Source organism: Ambystoma mexicanum, chromosome 10, assembly GCF_040938575.1.
Source record: "Ambystoma mexicanum isolate Mex_15411 chromosome 10, UKY_AmexF1_1, whole genome shotgun sequence".
Classification (NCBI taxonomy): domain Eukaryota; kingdom Metazoa; phylum Chordata; class Amphibia; order Caudata; family Ambystomatidae; genus Ambystoma; species Ambystoma mexicanum.
In genome coordinates this window covers 866,162,342-866,175,961 of record NC_090932.1, presented here as the reverse complement: position 1 = coordinate 866,175,961, position 13,620 = coordinate 866,162,342, and the positions used below count along the sequence as shown (strand labels likewise).

General features: G+C 45.8%; 1 protein-coding gene across 2 annotated transcripts in view; it reads left to right on the top strand.

Annotated features, from left to right (window-relative positions):
• ATP13A3 (ATPase 13A3) overlaps nt 1-13,620 on the top strand; it is a 1,430,808-nt gene that overhangs the window by 1,191,760 nt on the left and 225,428 nt on the right. For both annotated transcript variants that reach the window (XM_069618570.1, XM_069618569.1), the window contains exons 27-28: nt 12,073-12,145; nt 12,500-12,677. In XM_069618570.1, coding sequence (XP_069474671.1) covers nt 12,073-12,145; nt 12,500-12,677 — 251 coding nt within the window. The remainder of the gene's footprint in view (nt 1-12,072; nt 12,146-12,499; nt 12,678-13,620) is intronic.

Sequence of the window (13,620 nt, the reverse complement as noted above, 5' to 3'; positions counted from 1 at the left end):
GAACAGAACTGCGAGACTTGTCCTTGGCCTCAAGCCCAGGGACTGTATCTCTCCAGGGCTGAAATCTCTACTCTGGCTCCCAGTGGCTGCGAGGATTTAGCTCAAAACCCTCTGCATTGTCCACAAGGCCTTCTGGGGCCTGGGGCCTAAATACCTTCAACTTTCTCTTCCTAAATATCTTCCTTCCCGAGCCCTTCGCTCATCCATCTCCAGCTCCCTCAGGGTCAGCCGCTTCTCGAAACAACGAGCTGGGGGTAGATCTCTCGCCGTGGCAGGGGCCTCCCTCTGGAACAGCCTTCCTGCATCCCTGAAACTTGAGGAGAACCATCTCCGGTTCCGGAAGCACCTCAAAACCTTCCTCTTTGCTTTTGCCTTCTCTCTCCCTCTCCCCTGCTAAATTCTCGACTGAATCTGCACCGAATCTGCAACTGGGCCACTCTCACCGACCTCGGTCCTGGGCCCAGCCACTCTCCTCTTGCACTGCCTCCCTGGCAACCCCTGCACTGAGAGACTGTCTCTGTATCCCTACAGCCCCCCTTTCCCAGCACTTGTCTGCACTTAACTTGCACTTGCCACCAGCTGGCCCTATTTATTTACTTTATTCTACTTACTTGTACTGCACTTGCCCACTCCCCTTGCACTTTTCCCTTCCCCCTACCCCTGCACTTGCGCGGTCTGAATGACACCTGGCCTAGTAGGATCGTTGTCTGTCTTCCCCTTGTTCCCCCCTCCCTTCCTCGTCGCGCCTTGAAACACTTGTGTATAGGTGCGTTACAAATGCCATATCATATATCATATCGTTATCTTTTCCAATTTGACTCGGAAGCAAAAAATGAAGATTAACCACCAAATTGTATGGTAAAATTGAGAAATCCTGAAGAAATGCTAACAAATCAGTTTCAGCGTTCATGAGAGACCACAACAAACGATGGATATCAAAGAACAACATACAGTTCTACATGGCTAATTTTTATAGACATGACAGGAGTACACCTAACCGATGAAAGAAATGCAGTATTCCTTGAAAACATCAAAACAGTACTCCAGACGTGTTAAAATACTACACTCCTCGTGTACCCTAAAACAGTTCTTTTAAGGACTACTTATGACATGTAAATACACAAATAAAATAAAATATGCTAAAAATATTTTTCTTATACCCGCGTCTATAGTTCACTGACTTTTATCATAGCTGGGATTACAAAACTTTGCTTGAAATGAGAGGGACTCACTTCAGATTTAAAACCACAACAAAACCTAAAACATTAATACATCACAACACAGTTCAAGCAATAATGTATGATGCCTAAAGTTTAAGAAAGCTACAAATACCTGACAATAAACTAGGCACAAAAAACGAATATGCAAAAAATGTGATAGCATGAGAAATAATACACAGAGTAAACTACAGTATATGGGATGTCTAAAACCACAGTAGAAAACATACTTTTAACATTCTTTTAAACTATGTTAGTCTCACATGTACAAAAATCTAAAAACGCACAAACCAAACAGATAAGACTCTGAAATACCTTCTGAGACACGGTCAGTGATTTTTCACCCCCAGCGTCACTATACCTATAAGAGGAACTTTAAAAAATAAATAAAACACAGACACCCCAAAACATATAGCCGTGAATACAGAACTACTCTTACCCGCGGCTATCTGTAGTCCTTTGTAACCTCTGATATAGCTGCGAATATCGGCAAAACAGCCTTCAGCCGCACGCCCCAATAAGCAAATCAGAGTACACATTTGTCCTTGCTCAGGGCTAGGCCCAATGCCCAGGCACCAACGTTATATCACAATTATTTGTGCTTACATTTTGAAACTTTAGAAAAAATAAAACATTGGACAGATTTGCCAAACTATGCTTTGAGGTCTTTGCTGGTGCTCCTCACAAATGTTTGCTGCAATCCTGTCCAGCACTTTGGGCTGAAGCGACAAGCAGAATTTTTTTCCCCATTCAAACCTATCCCGATTTCGAAAAACGTGGCCATGCCCACTTTAACCCCATTGCTGGTCCCTCGTGGTCATGGCCAGTAGGCATATTGTCCGGATCATGGCCTTTGGCCATGACCCTGAAATTCTGGCCACTGCCCATGGCCAAGGCTATATACTTCAGTCACCAAAAGGAATATCACAATTTTTTGGACCTACATTATCAGACAGATATGCAAAACCATGCTTTCAGGTCCTTGCCAATGTTCTTTGCACGGGGTTTGCTGCAAATCCATCCATGTTTTTGTGCATACAAAAAATAGTCATATAACTTGACAAAATCCATTCAGACTTTTCACAAACATTTAAGGTTGGATCTATATTCTTACTGAAAACATTTGTGCAGATTCCTTCAACAGCAACAAAGTTATTAGCCATCTAAAAATGTTGACAGGCCCCTCTAATGTTGCCCCCGCCTGACAAAATCCCACCAAACTTTGCAAAAACATTCGAATCTGGCTCAAAAATCTTTTTGCAAACCTTTGTGCAGATTTGTCAAACGGCACCAAATTTATAAGCCTTTCAAATATTTTGGGATTCCCCCCTCAATTTTGCCCCCTCTTGGCAGAACTTTGCAAATCCATAAAGGGTCAGATCTTAAATGATATTGCAACATTTCATGCAGTTTCATTGAGTGACGCCAAAGTTCTAAGCCATCCAAAAACTGCTTTTCACAGACCCAGTAATGCAGAAATATGCATAGATGTCCCCGAACATCTGAGATGTTTGCGAACATCACAGGAATGTCCCTGCACAGCAGACTTCGAAGATGAAATAACTGATTTTTGCCTTTTTATGGCCATATCCCATCCTATCCCCATAACGCGTCGCCTCCCCACAGATTGTTTAATTAGCTTGAAAAGTGCTTTGTTTTTGTGATGTCCGCAGTCTATGGGCGCAGTTCATGAATCCAACATGGCGTCCGTTTCAAACGTTTTGACTCACCATGACTCACGTTTTAAATCTACCAATCAGCAGGCATGTATAATGTCCATGAATGTCACGCTGCACTCTGATTGGTCCAGAGGCGTCCACGGACTCTCAATCAGAAAATTAGTCCACAGACTGCACCCAGATACCGCACATTTTTTAAACTACTTTTTGCCCTTTTTATTTTTAAACTACTTGATGGATTCACACCAAATTTGCAAAAGCCTACTTTCGGGACCAAGCTGCCACTCCTTGCGCAAGTTTGGTTCAAATCCATCCAGCGGTTTGGGATGTAGGCGCAAGCAAAAATTTGTTTCCATTGTGTCTGAGGATTTCAAAAATGTTTGGCCTCCCCCTATAACTTTGCTCCCCCGGACTAAACCACACCAATCTTCGCCAAATCATTCCGATGAGGCCATATACTTCTCCAGCATTGGATCTTTCATAGATTCACATGCTTGAATATTCCCCGTCATCAGACTGGGAATCCTCAGTAATTTAAATAATAATAAAAAACATTTCCTTTAGGAAAAAAGCTACATCCATAGTTTTATCAGGCCTGTGTAGCCCTTCAGTTGTGGAGTCCCTCCATCTTCTTTAGTCCTTTTAGGTCCCAACCAATGTGGTGGCAGGGCTAAAAATCCACCCCAGACAGCCATCTTCAGATTTCTCACTGTGTCTACTGAACAGGGGAATCCTCTTCAGCTCTCTGAGCAAATTCATTTTTTCCATACTAATTCTAGACATTTTTGTCATACTTTAAGCTTTTTTAGCTTCCCTACCACTGGGTCTTCCTGGTTCAACCTTTTGAGCTCAGGTTTCCACCCTTTGCCTCCTAAAAATGTTGTGTTTTTAGGCTGCCTACTCTCACCTCATGGCTGAGACTCAAGTACAAGCTGTCAAGGAGAAGACCTCCCTTTTCAGGGACTGCTCCAGGTGTGGTAAAAAGGTAATCTTCATCAGAGACCCCCACAAACTCTGCAACTATTGCCTTTACCCACATGGCATCCAGTCATGTAAAATATGTCAAACCCTTTCCAAGAAGACTCTGGAAGACAGGCATAGGAGACTATTACTTCACCTGGAGAGCAGACAGATGTCGTCTGATGAGGAATCCAGCAAGACTGTGCCCTCAACTTACTCCAGGCATCCTGAGAAGCAAGCTCCAAAGAGGAGAGCTTCTTCAGAGGACAGAGCAGACTCTCTGCCATCCAAGGGCAAGAAGAGGAGTGGGAAATCCTCAACTGAACCTGTATCTAAAGGTCTGCTGGAAGGAGAACTACACAAAGATAAAGGTTTCTCCATTTCTTCTTTGTCAGCGAAACGGCAGTCCAGGGGACCCGTCCACGACTAAACTAACTTTGCCGTCCGCTAAAACTGTCCTGTCGTTGACAGATGAACAGTCGTCCACCGTCAAACCGCCTCATCAAAGAAAGAACCGTCGACTAAGCACCTGCCCATGAAGGGCACTATTGAAAGGCATGCGTCAACAAAGACATCCTCGTTGACGAAGCACTCGTCGACGTCCAAACATTTGTTGTCGAAGGACCCGTCATCGTCGATGGAAAAACCATTAACGAGCCCCCAGGAGCAGGGAAAAACACTGTTGATTGACCCAACATCACCAGAGGTTGTCGACAAGTCTTTTCCACAGCCAGAGGAAGCTTTAAGCATTCATACACCATGTCTAGATGGGTTAGAAGGCTCTACCGCTCTATCCCCTGTAACTGAGATGAACAAACTGCCTGACATTTTGCAGGAGGAGTTCTCAGAGGGGGGAGGAACAACTGCCAGTGCAACCTAAAGAGCACAGTCCACGCTGGCAACTGGTAATGGAAGATGTGGCATATCCTTGTGACCCTACCCTACTTCCGTCGATGCCCAGAACTATGGACGAGTTCCAAAGGAGGCAAAGGGCAATGCTCCTGGTCACTTAGACAGTTCTTGTAAGCGGGCCTTCGCAAAGCACATCACTGGTGTACCACACTGTTGAGGAGAATTCTCTGTAAGACTAATTTCCCCAACCTAGTGAGTCCCCCAGCAGCCTTGCTGGATTTTTGGGGTTTATTTGTTTCTCTCCTGCTAAGAGTGAGATTCTTTTGCTCCCACTCTGATGATTTGAGGTGTTCCTTTCACTTTCCATGTGTTTTATGGGCTATGGGGTCTTTTACTCCATAGGGTCTCGTGTGTTTTTTTAGGTGGGTTACACAGCACCCTCCGTGCCGTAACCCAGGGGTGTCGTAGCGACCCCCCAACATAGACTCCATACCCTGGGACTGACTACTGTCTCCCAGGGTATGTAAAGTCACCATTGGCTTTGCTAGTCCCAAATTATGAACAGAAACCAGTACAAACCATCATATTGTGGACGTACTGGTCGGGGCAATTCGATTGCCCCAGGGTCTGTTGTTCGAGGTGGCACGTCTCCGTCCCCCCTGATCGAGTTTTGGCTGGTGGCAGTGGATACTACTTTTTATATTCGACCGCAAATATATCTCTATGGGATTTTCCCATTGTTCGAGGCTACCAAACATTAATTATTTAATTCTTATAGCCTCGAACATACCGCCGGTTTATTTATTTAATATTAATTCACCGGTTGGTATTTTCTGCCAGAACTCGATTCTAAAATGGTGTTTGTGTTCTATTCTGTGACTCCAACACAAGTCGAGCCCTTTGTTCCACTTTTTGGCGGGCTTCTCCACGGAAGCCTCCAAAAGTGGTGCCGCTCTGTCTGGGTACCACAGGGGGTGTGGGAGGGAGTTTAGGCACCCTGGACTGAGTTACCTTGGTAACTCAAGTCGCACTCTTGTGTAATTGGCCCAAGTGGTGAGCCGGCCGGCTCACCACTTAGCATGTTTGATTGACAGCTAGGCTGAGTGAATGGGGGTGTGCTGCATAAAAGCAGGGCTTTGGGGACTGGAACTTCAGAAGTCGCCACAGGACCTAAGAATCCGAGGAGGGAGAAGCTGAGCCGACCTGCAACGACAACACCACCGGTGGAGCCCTGCTGAACCGTCTCACCACTTTTCCTGACGACAGAGGAGATCTCCAGTCCGGAGAGTCTTCTTCCTTTGACTGGTGGGGATAACCAGTTTTGCCGCCTTTTCACCTTCCTGGAGCATCTCGTGGCCGCCCGGCAACCGGAATACCACGGTTTACCACTACCGCAAAGGGTAGTACCTTTTAACCGGAGGACTCCGCGGCTGGTTTCTTGCCTGGCAGTGCAACAACCTTCATCTTTCCTCCACGGCGAGACCTCTTCTTCCTCTGGACGAAACACTGACTTGCACCTGCTGCCAGGAACAACTGCCCCTGCTGGAGCTCCCTTCCCACTTAAGGTACTGTGTCCCGCCTGGCTTCCCTTGCGACAGATCGTTCGGGGTGACAGTAAAAGCCTCGACTTTCTAACCTAGGCCAGCCTCGGACAACCTAGCTAACTTTTCCTGACTTGAATTTCATCCTTTTTGTGCGAACTATCTACAAGACTCTTTGGGCATAACCCCACTGTGTGAACCTGGACCCCTTCTGCTTGCTCTCTCCAAGAGTGGGCCTGGCAATTGACTTCCTTGCTCTCCAGTAGAACTCTGCCTATTCTGCCTTACTGTGGTTCTTTGAGAAAGTATGGAAACTTGTGTGCTTCTTTAACTCTGCCTTTTTCCCTCCCTTTCTTTACAACTTATTAGTGTCATCTTATGTTAAGCGCTCACCTCTGTCTGGAAATAAGTGGTGTTTCTCACTAAGACTTGTCTAATAAGTGAATAGGGTTGTATATATACGATAGTGACTGTGTGTTGAATTTACTTACCTCGTTTTTGCTAGTGTACACTACAAGTGTTTTTTAAATAAATAATTATATACTTTTACACCAAAGCTCTGGTCAGTGTTTGTTTGTACTACTGTGTCTCTGTACCTATTGTGTATACTCTGCGTACTGCCTAACTCTTCTTGAGGGAAGTCTGACTGCTCAGCCACAGCTACCAAGTGAATCTGTGTGGTACAGACTGCTACCAAGTGGGTTTACTGCCGAACACCTGTAGTCTTAAATCTTTTGAAGTGGTCCCTAAGGGAACTGCACAGGTTTCTGCCTGACACACAGTGGAAGCAGGTCTCCTACAGATCCTACTCTGCATCACTCCCCGCTGCCTCCGCGATCTTCATCATGCTCGCGCTATGGCGGATCACCCAGGTCTCACAAAAGAACATGCTTCCATTTCCTTCACCTCAAAGATCCAAAGCGTGCAATGCGCTTTCAATTGCTACAGCCTCAGAATGTCCGGACGGAATTGTAGCTGATGCCAGGGAACCTGATGATCCTTTTAGGGAGTTTTCCGACCCAGACAGTATGACGACAAGCCGGAAAGGGGTGAACTGCCTCAGGACACTCCATACACAGACGATTGGATTCTGTTGTCATCGAGAAGCAGAAGAAACGTTACTCGCCAGGGGTATCCTCACCTCCGGATGATATTGTATCTTTTAACTACATCATGGCAAAGTCGGCAGTGATCTTCAAAATCCAAGTCTCCACAGAGGAGAAAGCATTAGTCCTCTATGAGCACAGGGACAAAAGACGCTGCACCATCAGGACAATACCAATACTAGAGACTATTTGGGGTTCTGGTGAAAAAATCCTGGCCAGTACTCTTTCCACTCTGGCACTGGTGGCTAGACCGGAGAAGAAGTACAAAGCTACAGACTCGGCTCCGTTGTGTCCGAGTCCATCCTAAACCCGACTCTGTTATCACGGTGGCGGCAAAGAGAAGACTGCAAAACCCAGCCTCTCCCCTCACAGCTCCACTTGATAAGGAAGGATAAGCGATGGGGCGTATGGTTTCAACAGCGGCATTGTTGACGGTGCAGCCTAGCAACACCATGGCCATGATGGCAAGGCTGGATAGAGAATTATGGCTCTGTATGTTCCATCTCACTAAACCCCTTCCAGCAGAGTTTCAAACTGAGGCCAGAGCTATTATCAAAGACGGCAAAGTAGTCGTCTTGGACCACATGATTGACACCTCTGTGGACACCGCCCACTGCTGTTTTAGACAAATGGCACCTGAGACGCCAAGCCTGGATGAAGGCCACAAGTTTCAGGCCTGAGGTACAGGCGCAAATCCTAGACATGTCATTTGATGGGCAATACCTATTTGGCAAGAAAATAGATGAGCACTTGAAGGACATCAAAGCAGACACCGCTAGGGCGATTAGCTCTTTAAAGGTCAAGGACCACCGTCCTTTTTGCTCCTTTCCTGGTGCCAGCTCCAAGTACAGGTCACAGTTGTTCATTGTCTACACTTCAAGATTACCTCCCTTCAGCTTGTCATCTCATGGCTCAAGAAGGGTGATTTCCTCGCTACCCTAGACTTGGAGGATGCCTACTTCCATGTACCTATCCCACAGACAGTACCTCTGGTTCACTGTCGGCGACTAACATTTCCAGTTCAAAGTACTTTGTTTCGGGCTGAAGTCTGCACCAAGAGGGTTTACAAAATGCCTGGCCCCAGTGGCCGCTCACCACAGGCCGTCTGGGGTACAGGTTTTTCCATACCTAGACGACTGGCTAGTGAAAGGAAGCTCCCTGGAAACCGTGTCAGACACAGTGGAAGAACAACCCTACTCCAAGAGCTTGGGTTCTCGACCAAAGAGGAAAGATCGTTGCCACTGCCCGCACAGATAGCAATCTTTCTATGAGCAGATCTGGACACTCTAGTTCCCCGGGATCGCCCCTCTCCGGACAGGGTGGCCACAATGCAAATCCTCATGGCATAGTTCAAAGAGAGCAAGATCCACTATCAGACAATACAAGTTCCTCCTGGGCACGATGTCCTCCTGTATTTTCCTTGTATAAAATTGCAGACTGAAGATGAGACTGCTTCAGGAGGAGCTGGACAGCCAATGGGCTCAACACAGTGGATCGTGGAAGGACATTGTGCATCTCACGCCAAATTTCCACAAGGCCCTGGAATGGTAGGCCAGATGTGGTCGTCAGCAGAATCCTGTCTGCACATACATGTGCTGGAACGCTGGGCTATGCGGTGGGCACTAAAGTCCTTCCTACCGGTACTTTCCGGACAAATGGTGACAGTGCAGACAAACACCACATCAATGCTCTACACAAATCAGCACCAGATCCAACATCCCCTCGATGGAGGCTCAACATCTCTGTAACTGGGCAATACACCACAAGATGCATGTGAGGGCAGAACATCTTCCCGGCAAGGACAATGTGTTGGCAGACAAACTCAGCCAGCAATTCCTTCAATCCCACGAATGGGAGATTGACGACTGCGACATGGACAAATTAGTCCTCAAGTGGGGAAAACCCACCATAGACTGGTTTGCAACCGATGCAAACAGAAAGTGTGATCAGTTTGCTTCCAGGTACCCGCAGAGATACTTCCTGGGGGATGCATTCTCCATACAATGGAAGGGGAAATTCCTATATGGGTTCCCTCCGACACCATTGATCCTGTGGTTGCTGCGCAGAATGAATGAACAACCATTGCACAATGATACTGATGGCATCAATGTGGGCACTCCAGATGTGGTACCCTGCACTCGTTCAGCTAGCACTGGAGAAGCCATTCCACCTCCAGCCTCACCTGCACATGTTGTCACAGCGCAGGGGCGAACTGCTTCACCACAACCCGTCCAGTTTATCCCTCTGGGGCTGGCTCTTCAGCAGCGAAAATTCCACAGTCTTGTTCTAGATCCCTAATGCTGGGGCATACTGCGAGTCGCCAGGGCTACATCCACCAGACAGACATATACTAAAAAATGGAAACGGTTCAGATCCTGGTATTTGGAATTTGGCAGAGATCCCTTCTTGGCATCTGCAGAACAAATTTTACTTTACCTTCTACTTCTAGCGAGGAGCGGTTTGGCAATTTCTTCCATCAAGGTCCATCTCTCAGCCATCTCCGCTTATACAGCCAGGCATCATCAGCACTCTCTAGTGGCACACCCGTCGATCAAAGCCTTCATTAAAGGGCTTATGCACTCTTCTCCCAGACAAAGGAAAACTGCTCCAGCCTGGAGTCTTAACCCAGTCTTAGCCGTGCTAACTAGAGCGCACTATGAACCTATTCACAGGTGGGACATAAAGTTCATATCATAGAAAACAGCTTCCTTGGCGGCTATCGCCTCAGCCAGGCGCCTCTGGGAGTACTGTCCACCGAGTCACCGTTCAAAATCTTTCACAGGGACAGGGTCATTCTTCAACCTCACCATAAATTAATTCCAAAGGTCATATCTGAATCCATTTTAGCACAAAGAATTGTTTTGGCCACTTTCTTTGGTAACCACACAACTGCAGCGGAACGGACGCTAGATTCACTAGATGTGGCGAGGACACTTAAGTTCTACATTGAAACAACAAAAGATTTTAGGACTTCAACAAGCCTTTTTATCGCATTTGCAGGACGAACCAAGGGTCAATGCATATCAAACCAAAGTCTGGCACGTTGGGTTTCTAGTTGCATTACTCACTGTCAAAAAATCAGAAATAGCCCTCTGCCAGCCACGCCCACGGCGCACTCAAACAGAGCGAGAGCAGCCTCAACCGCATTCTAGGCAGGAGTGTCTCTAAATGACATCTGCCCGGCAGCCACCTGGAGTACTCTCCACACGTCTGCCTGACATTACTGCTCGAAAGAAGACAGTAGAAGGGAATCAGCGGTAGGACAAGCAGTGCTTCAGCACTTATTCACTTACGGTAGGAGCATCCCTTTGTTCCTTAACTTTGACTCTTGTTTGTTACCACTGTCCCACTACATGTGTTTTTCTGGTAGCCTTACTTTGTACTCTATACGTATGTTAGACAAGATATATATCGAGCATGCACATGCTGGTGCAACCTTCTGGCTATCAGACATGTTGGATTTACAGTTAACTGTTTGGAATTCTATTCAAGCATGTGAATCTATGAAAGATCCAATGCCGGAAAAGTCTTAGTTTCTTACCTGTAACTGTATTTCTTCAGCATTGGTATCTTTCATAGATTCACATGCGCCCATCCTTCTCCCCTGGGGAGAGGCTGCTCCTTCTGCAGTCAGTCGTCAGTTACTAGCCTTTATGGTTGAAATCTGAAAATGGCTGACTGGGGTGGAGCTTAAGCCCTGCCACCTCATTGGTTTGGGGCCCAAAAGGACCAAATGAGGTGAAGGGACCCCACAAGTGAAGGGCTCTATAGAAGTATAGGCCCTATGGGGCTCTATAGATGTAGCTTTTTTCCTAAAAGACATGTTTTATATCATTTAAATTACTGGGGATTCCCAGTCTGACGACGGGGAATATTCAAGCATGTGAATCTATGGAAGATACCAATGCTGGAGAAATACAGTTACAGGTAAGTAACTAAGGGCCTCATCACGGGTTGGGTGGTAGCCCTTAAATGCGGCGGTAACTAAGGGCCTAACTACGAGTCTGGCAGCATTTAACCCCAGCTCTAAGCTGGGTGTAAATGCACCAACTTAACGCCCAATTTCGGGTGCAATTAACGCAGCGCTATTAGCGCATGCTAATTGCACCCATTACCGGCCAACCCTTGATCCGGCACTAATAGCGCCAGACCGGGTGGCGATAGCGCTATTAGCCCAGGCGGTATCCCGGCAGTAATACCACAGGGATACCGCCCAACTCGTGATGAGGCCCAAAGACTTTTTTGCAAAGTTTGGTGAGGATTTTTGAAATGGCGCCAAAGTTATAAGCCACCCAAAAACTGCTTTTTCTAAAAGGTGAGCAACTTAACCATAAATACAGGGCTGCTACCACAGGCCCTGTAATAAATATATAAATAGAGTAAGGGAGGATGGGGTGGGCAGGTTGATGGGATGGGACAGGGCATGGGGGAGGATCCCTCAGAACAAAAAACAAATGAGTTGAAAATGCAATGGGCAAAAAGTGAAGATCAAACCTACCATGTTTAATAGAAGGTAGCCAAAACGTCGTAGAACCAGTTTCGTGCTTAAAAATGGAAAAGTGGAACTTGTCTGAGAACGCAAAGTACTTCTGACTTAAAAGCCAAAGTTGTCTAAAGGGGCCATGCATAACACATGGTCACTTGGCAAACGCTTTTGGTTCTAGCAAGATGCGTTGGTGTACATGGGGATTCATTGGCTTGTCCTTTCCTTTCATAGATCCTGAGCAACCTGGGAGATTTTCAGTTTCTCTTCATCGATCTGGCTATCATTTTGGTGGTGGTCTTTACTAGTGAGTATATCATCACTGAATGTAAATCATTTTCATTAAGGGATATTTTCCTGGGTGTAAATGTTTACTCCCAAAAATGTTTTTAGGGAACCACCATTACTTTTTCCACCTCCCATCTCCCAATACCCCAGTAGGAAAGGCAGGCTTTCATATCGATTTACAGTGGAAAGTAAACAGATTCTGTATACATATCACTCGTGCGTGTAGCTGTCAGTCACCAAGAATACTTGTTCGACTTTTTAGGAAATGTGATTAGAGTTTGTCAGTCATTTTATGACCTTTTGAACTAGAGAAAAGCACTGATTATTAATTTTAGGCTTTTTCATTATTTACAATGTTGTACTTTTCTTGCAGTGAGTTTAAATCCTGCCTGGAAAGAGCTTGTTGCACAAAAGCCACCATCTGGCCTCATCTCCGGTCCACTGCTCTTTTCCGTTCTTTCTCAAATTCTTGTCTGTCTTGCCTTCCAAACGTTGGCCTTTCTTTGGGTTAAAGAGCAACCATGGTATGAAAAATGGACTCCTAATTCAAAGTAAGTAGATTTTTAATTAAAACACTAACCTTGCTATGTGTTTTAGTGATCCTATACATCTGTATGACTTGGTATTGATTGGAAATTAGCCAATGTGAAAATGTTGCATCAGTATCCCGATGTGTGATATGGGCATTGCTCTCAGCGCGGTGCTCCCTCTCATCACCGGCCGCATCTACAGATGCTGCCCGGGCAATCCAGAATCCCCTTGCCCCAACCCCTTGCTCCTCACCTCAAACCTAGGTCACTCCTGAGCAAATAATTCTACAATCAAACTCTTTGCTTGAATAGATCTCTGAAAGGATTTAAATACTTGTTTAGAACTTTATTAGAAATTGTGTACTTTCCAGTCAGCATCATAAAACGGTATTGTTGAAAGTCAAATATGGGGGTGGGGAATGTAGGGCCCATGTGGCATTTCTTTCTTCCGAGATTCATGAAGTGACAACTAATTAGGAGCTGAAAGAGCAAAGCATGAAGCCTTCTATGAAAACCTTCTGTATATCTAGTTCTTGGATGCTTTTTCTGATGCATGCTGTAGGTTACTTAGGGAATATATGCTTTTCTTGAAGAGGCGAAGGTTCAAAGTTGAAAATCTATGAATTGCAGCATCTATGAGCGAATTAGATCTATTGTTCCCTGAAAAGCCACCATTGCTCTGCCCCTTTTTACCATAATGTTCACTATTGTCATGGTTGATATTAGAGTAACAGTGTCATTGAAATGAAAGCCCTTTTAATGGACTGATTTAATGGTGCTCCACTGAACACGGTTAATAGGCTCACTTCTGCCAGGGTGGTGTTTAGATTTTCCATGATTGAGTCAATGTGCCATAAGAAACACAATTTCTGAGGTGTCATAAAAATAGTCAAAACATTTTGACTTCTGCCCGAGAAAAGGTAAAGCCGTAAATGATAAATGAGAGCTAGTGGCATGTGGTTAT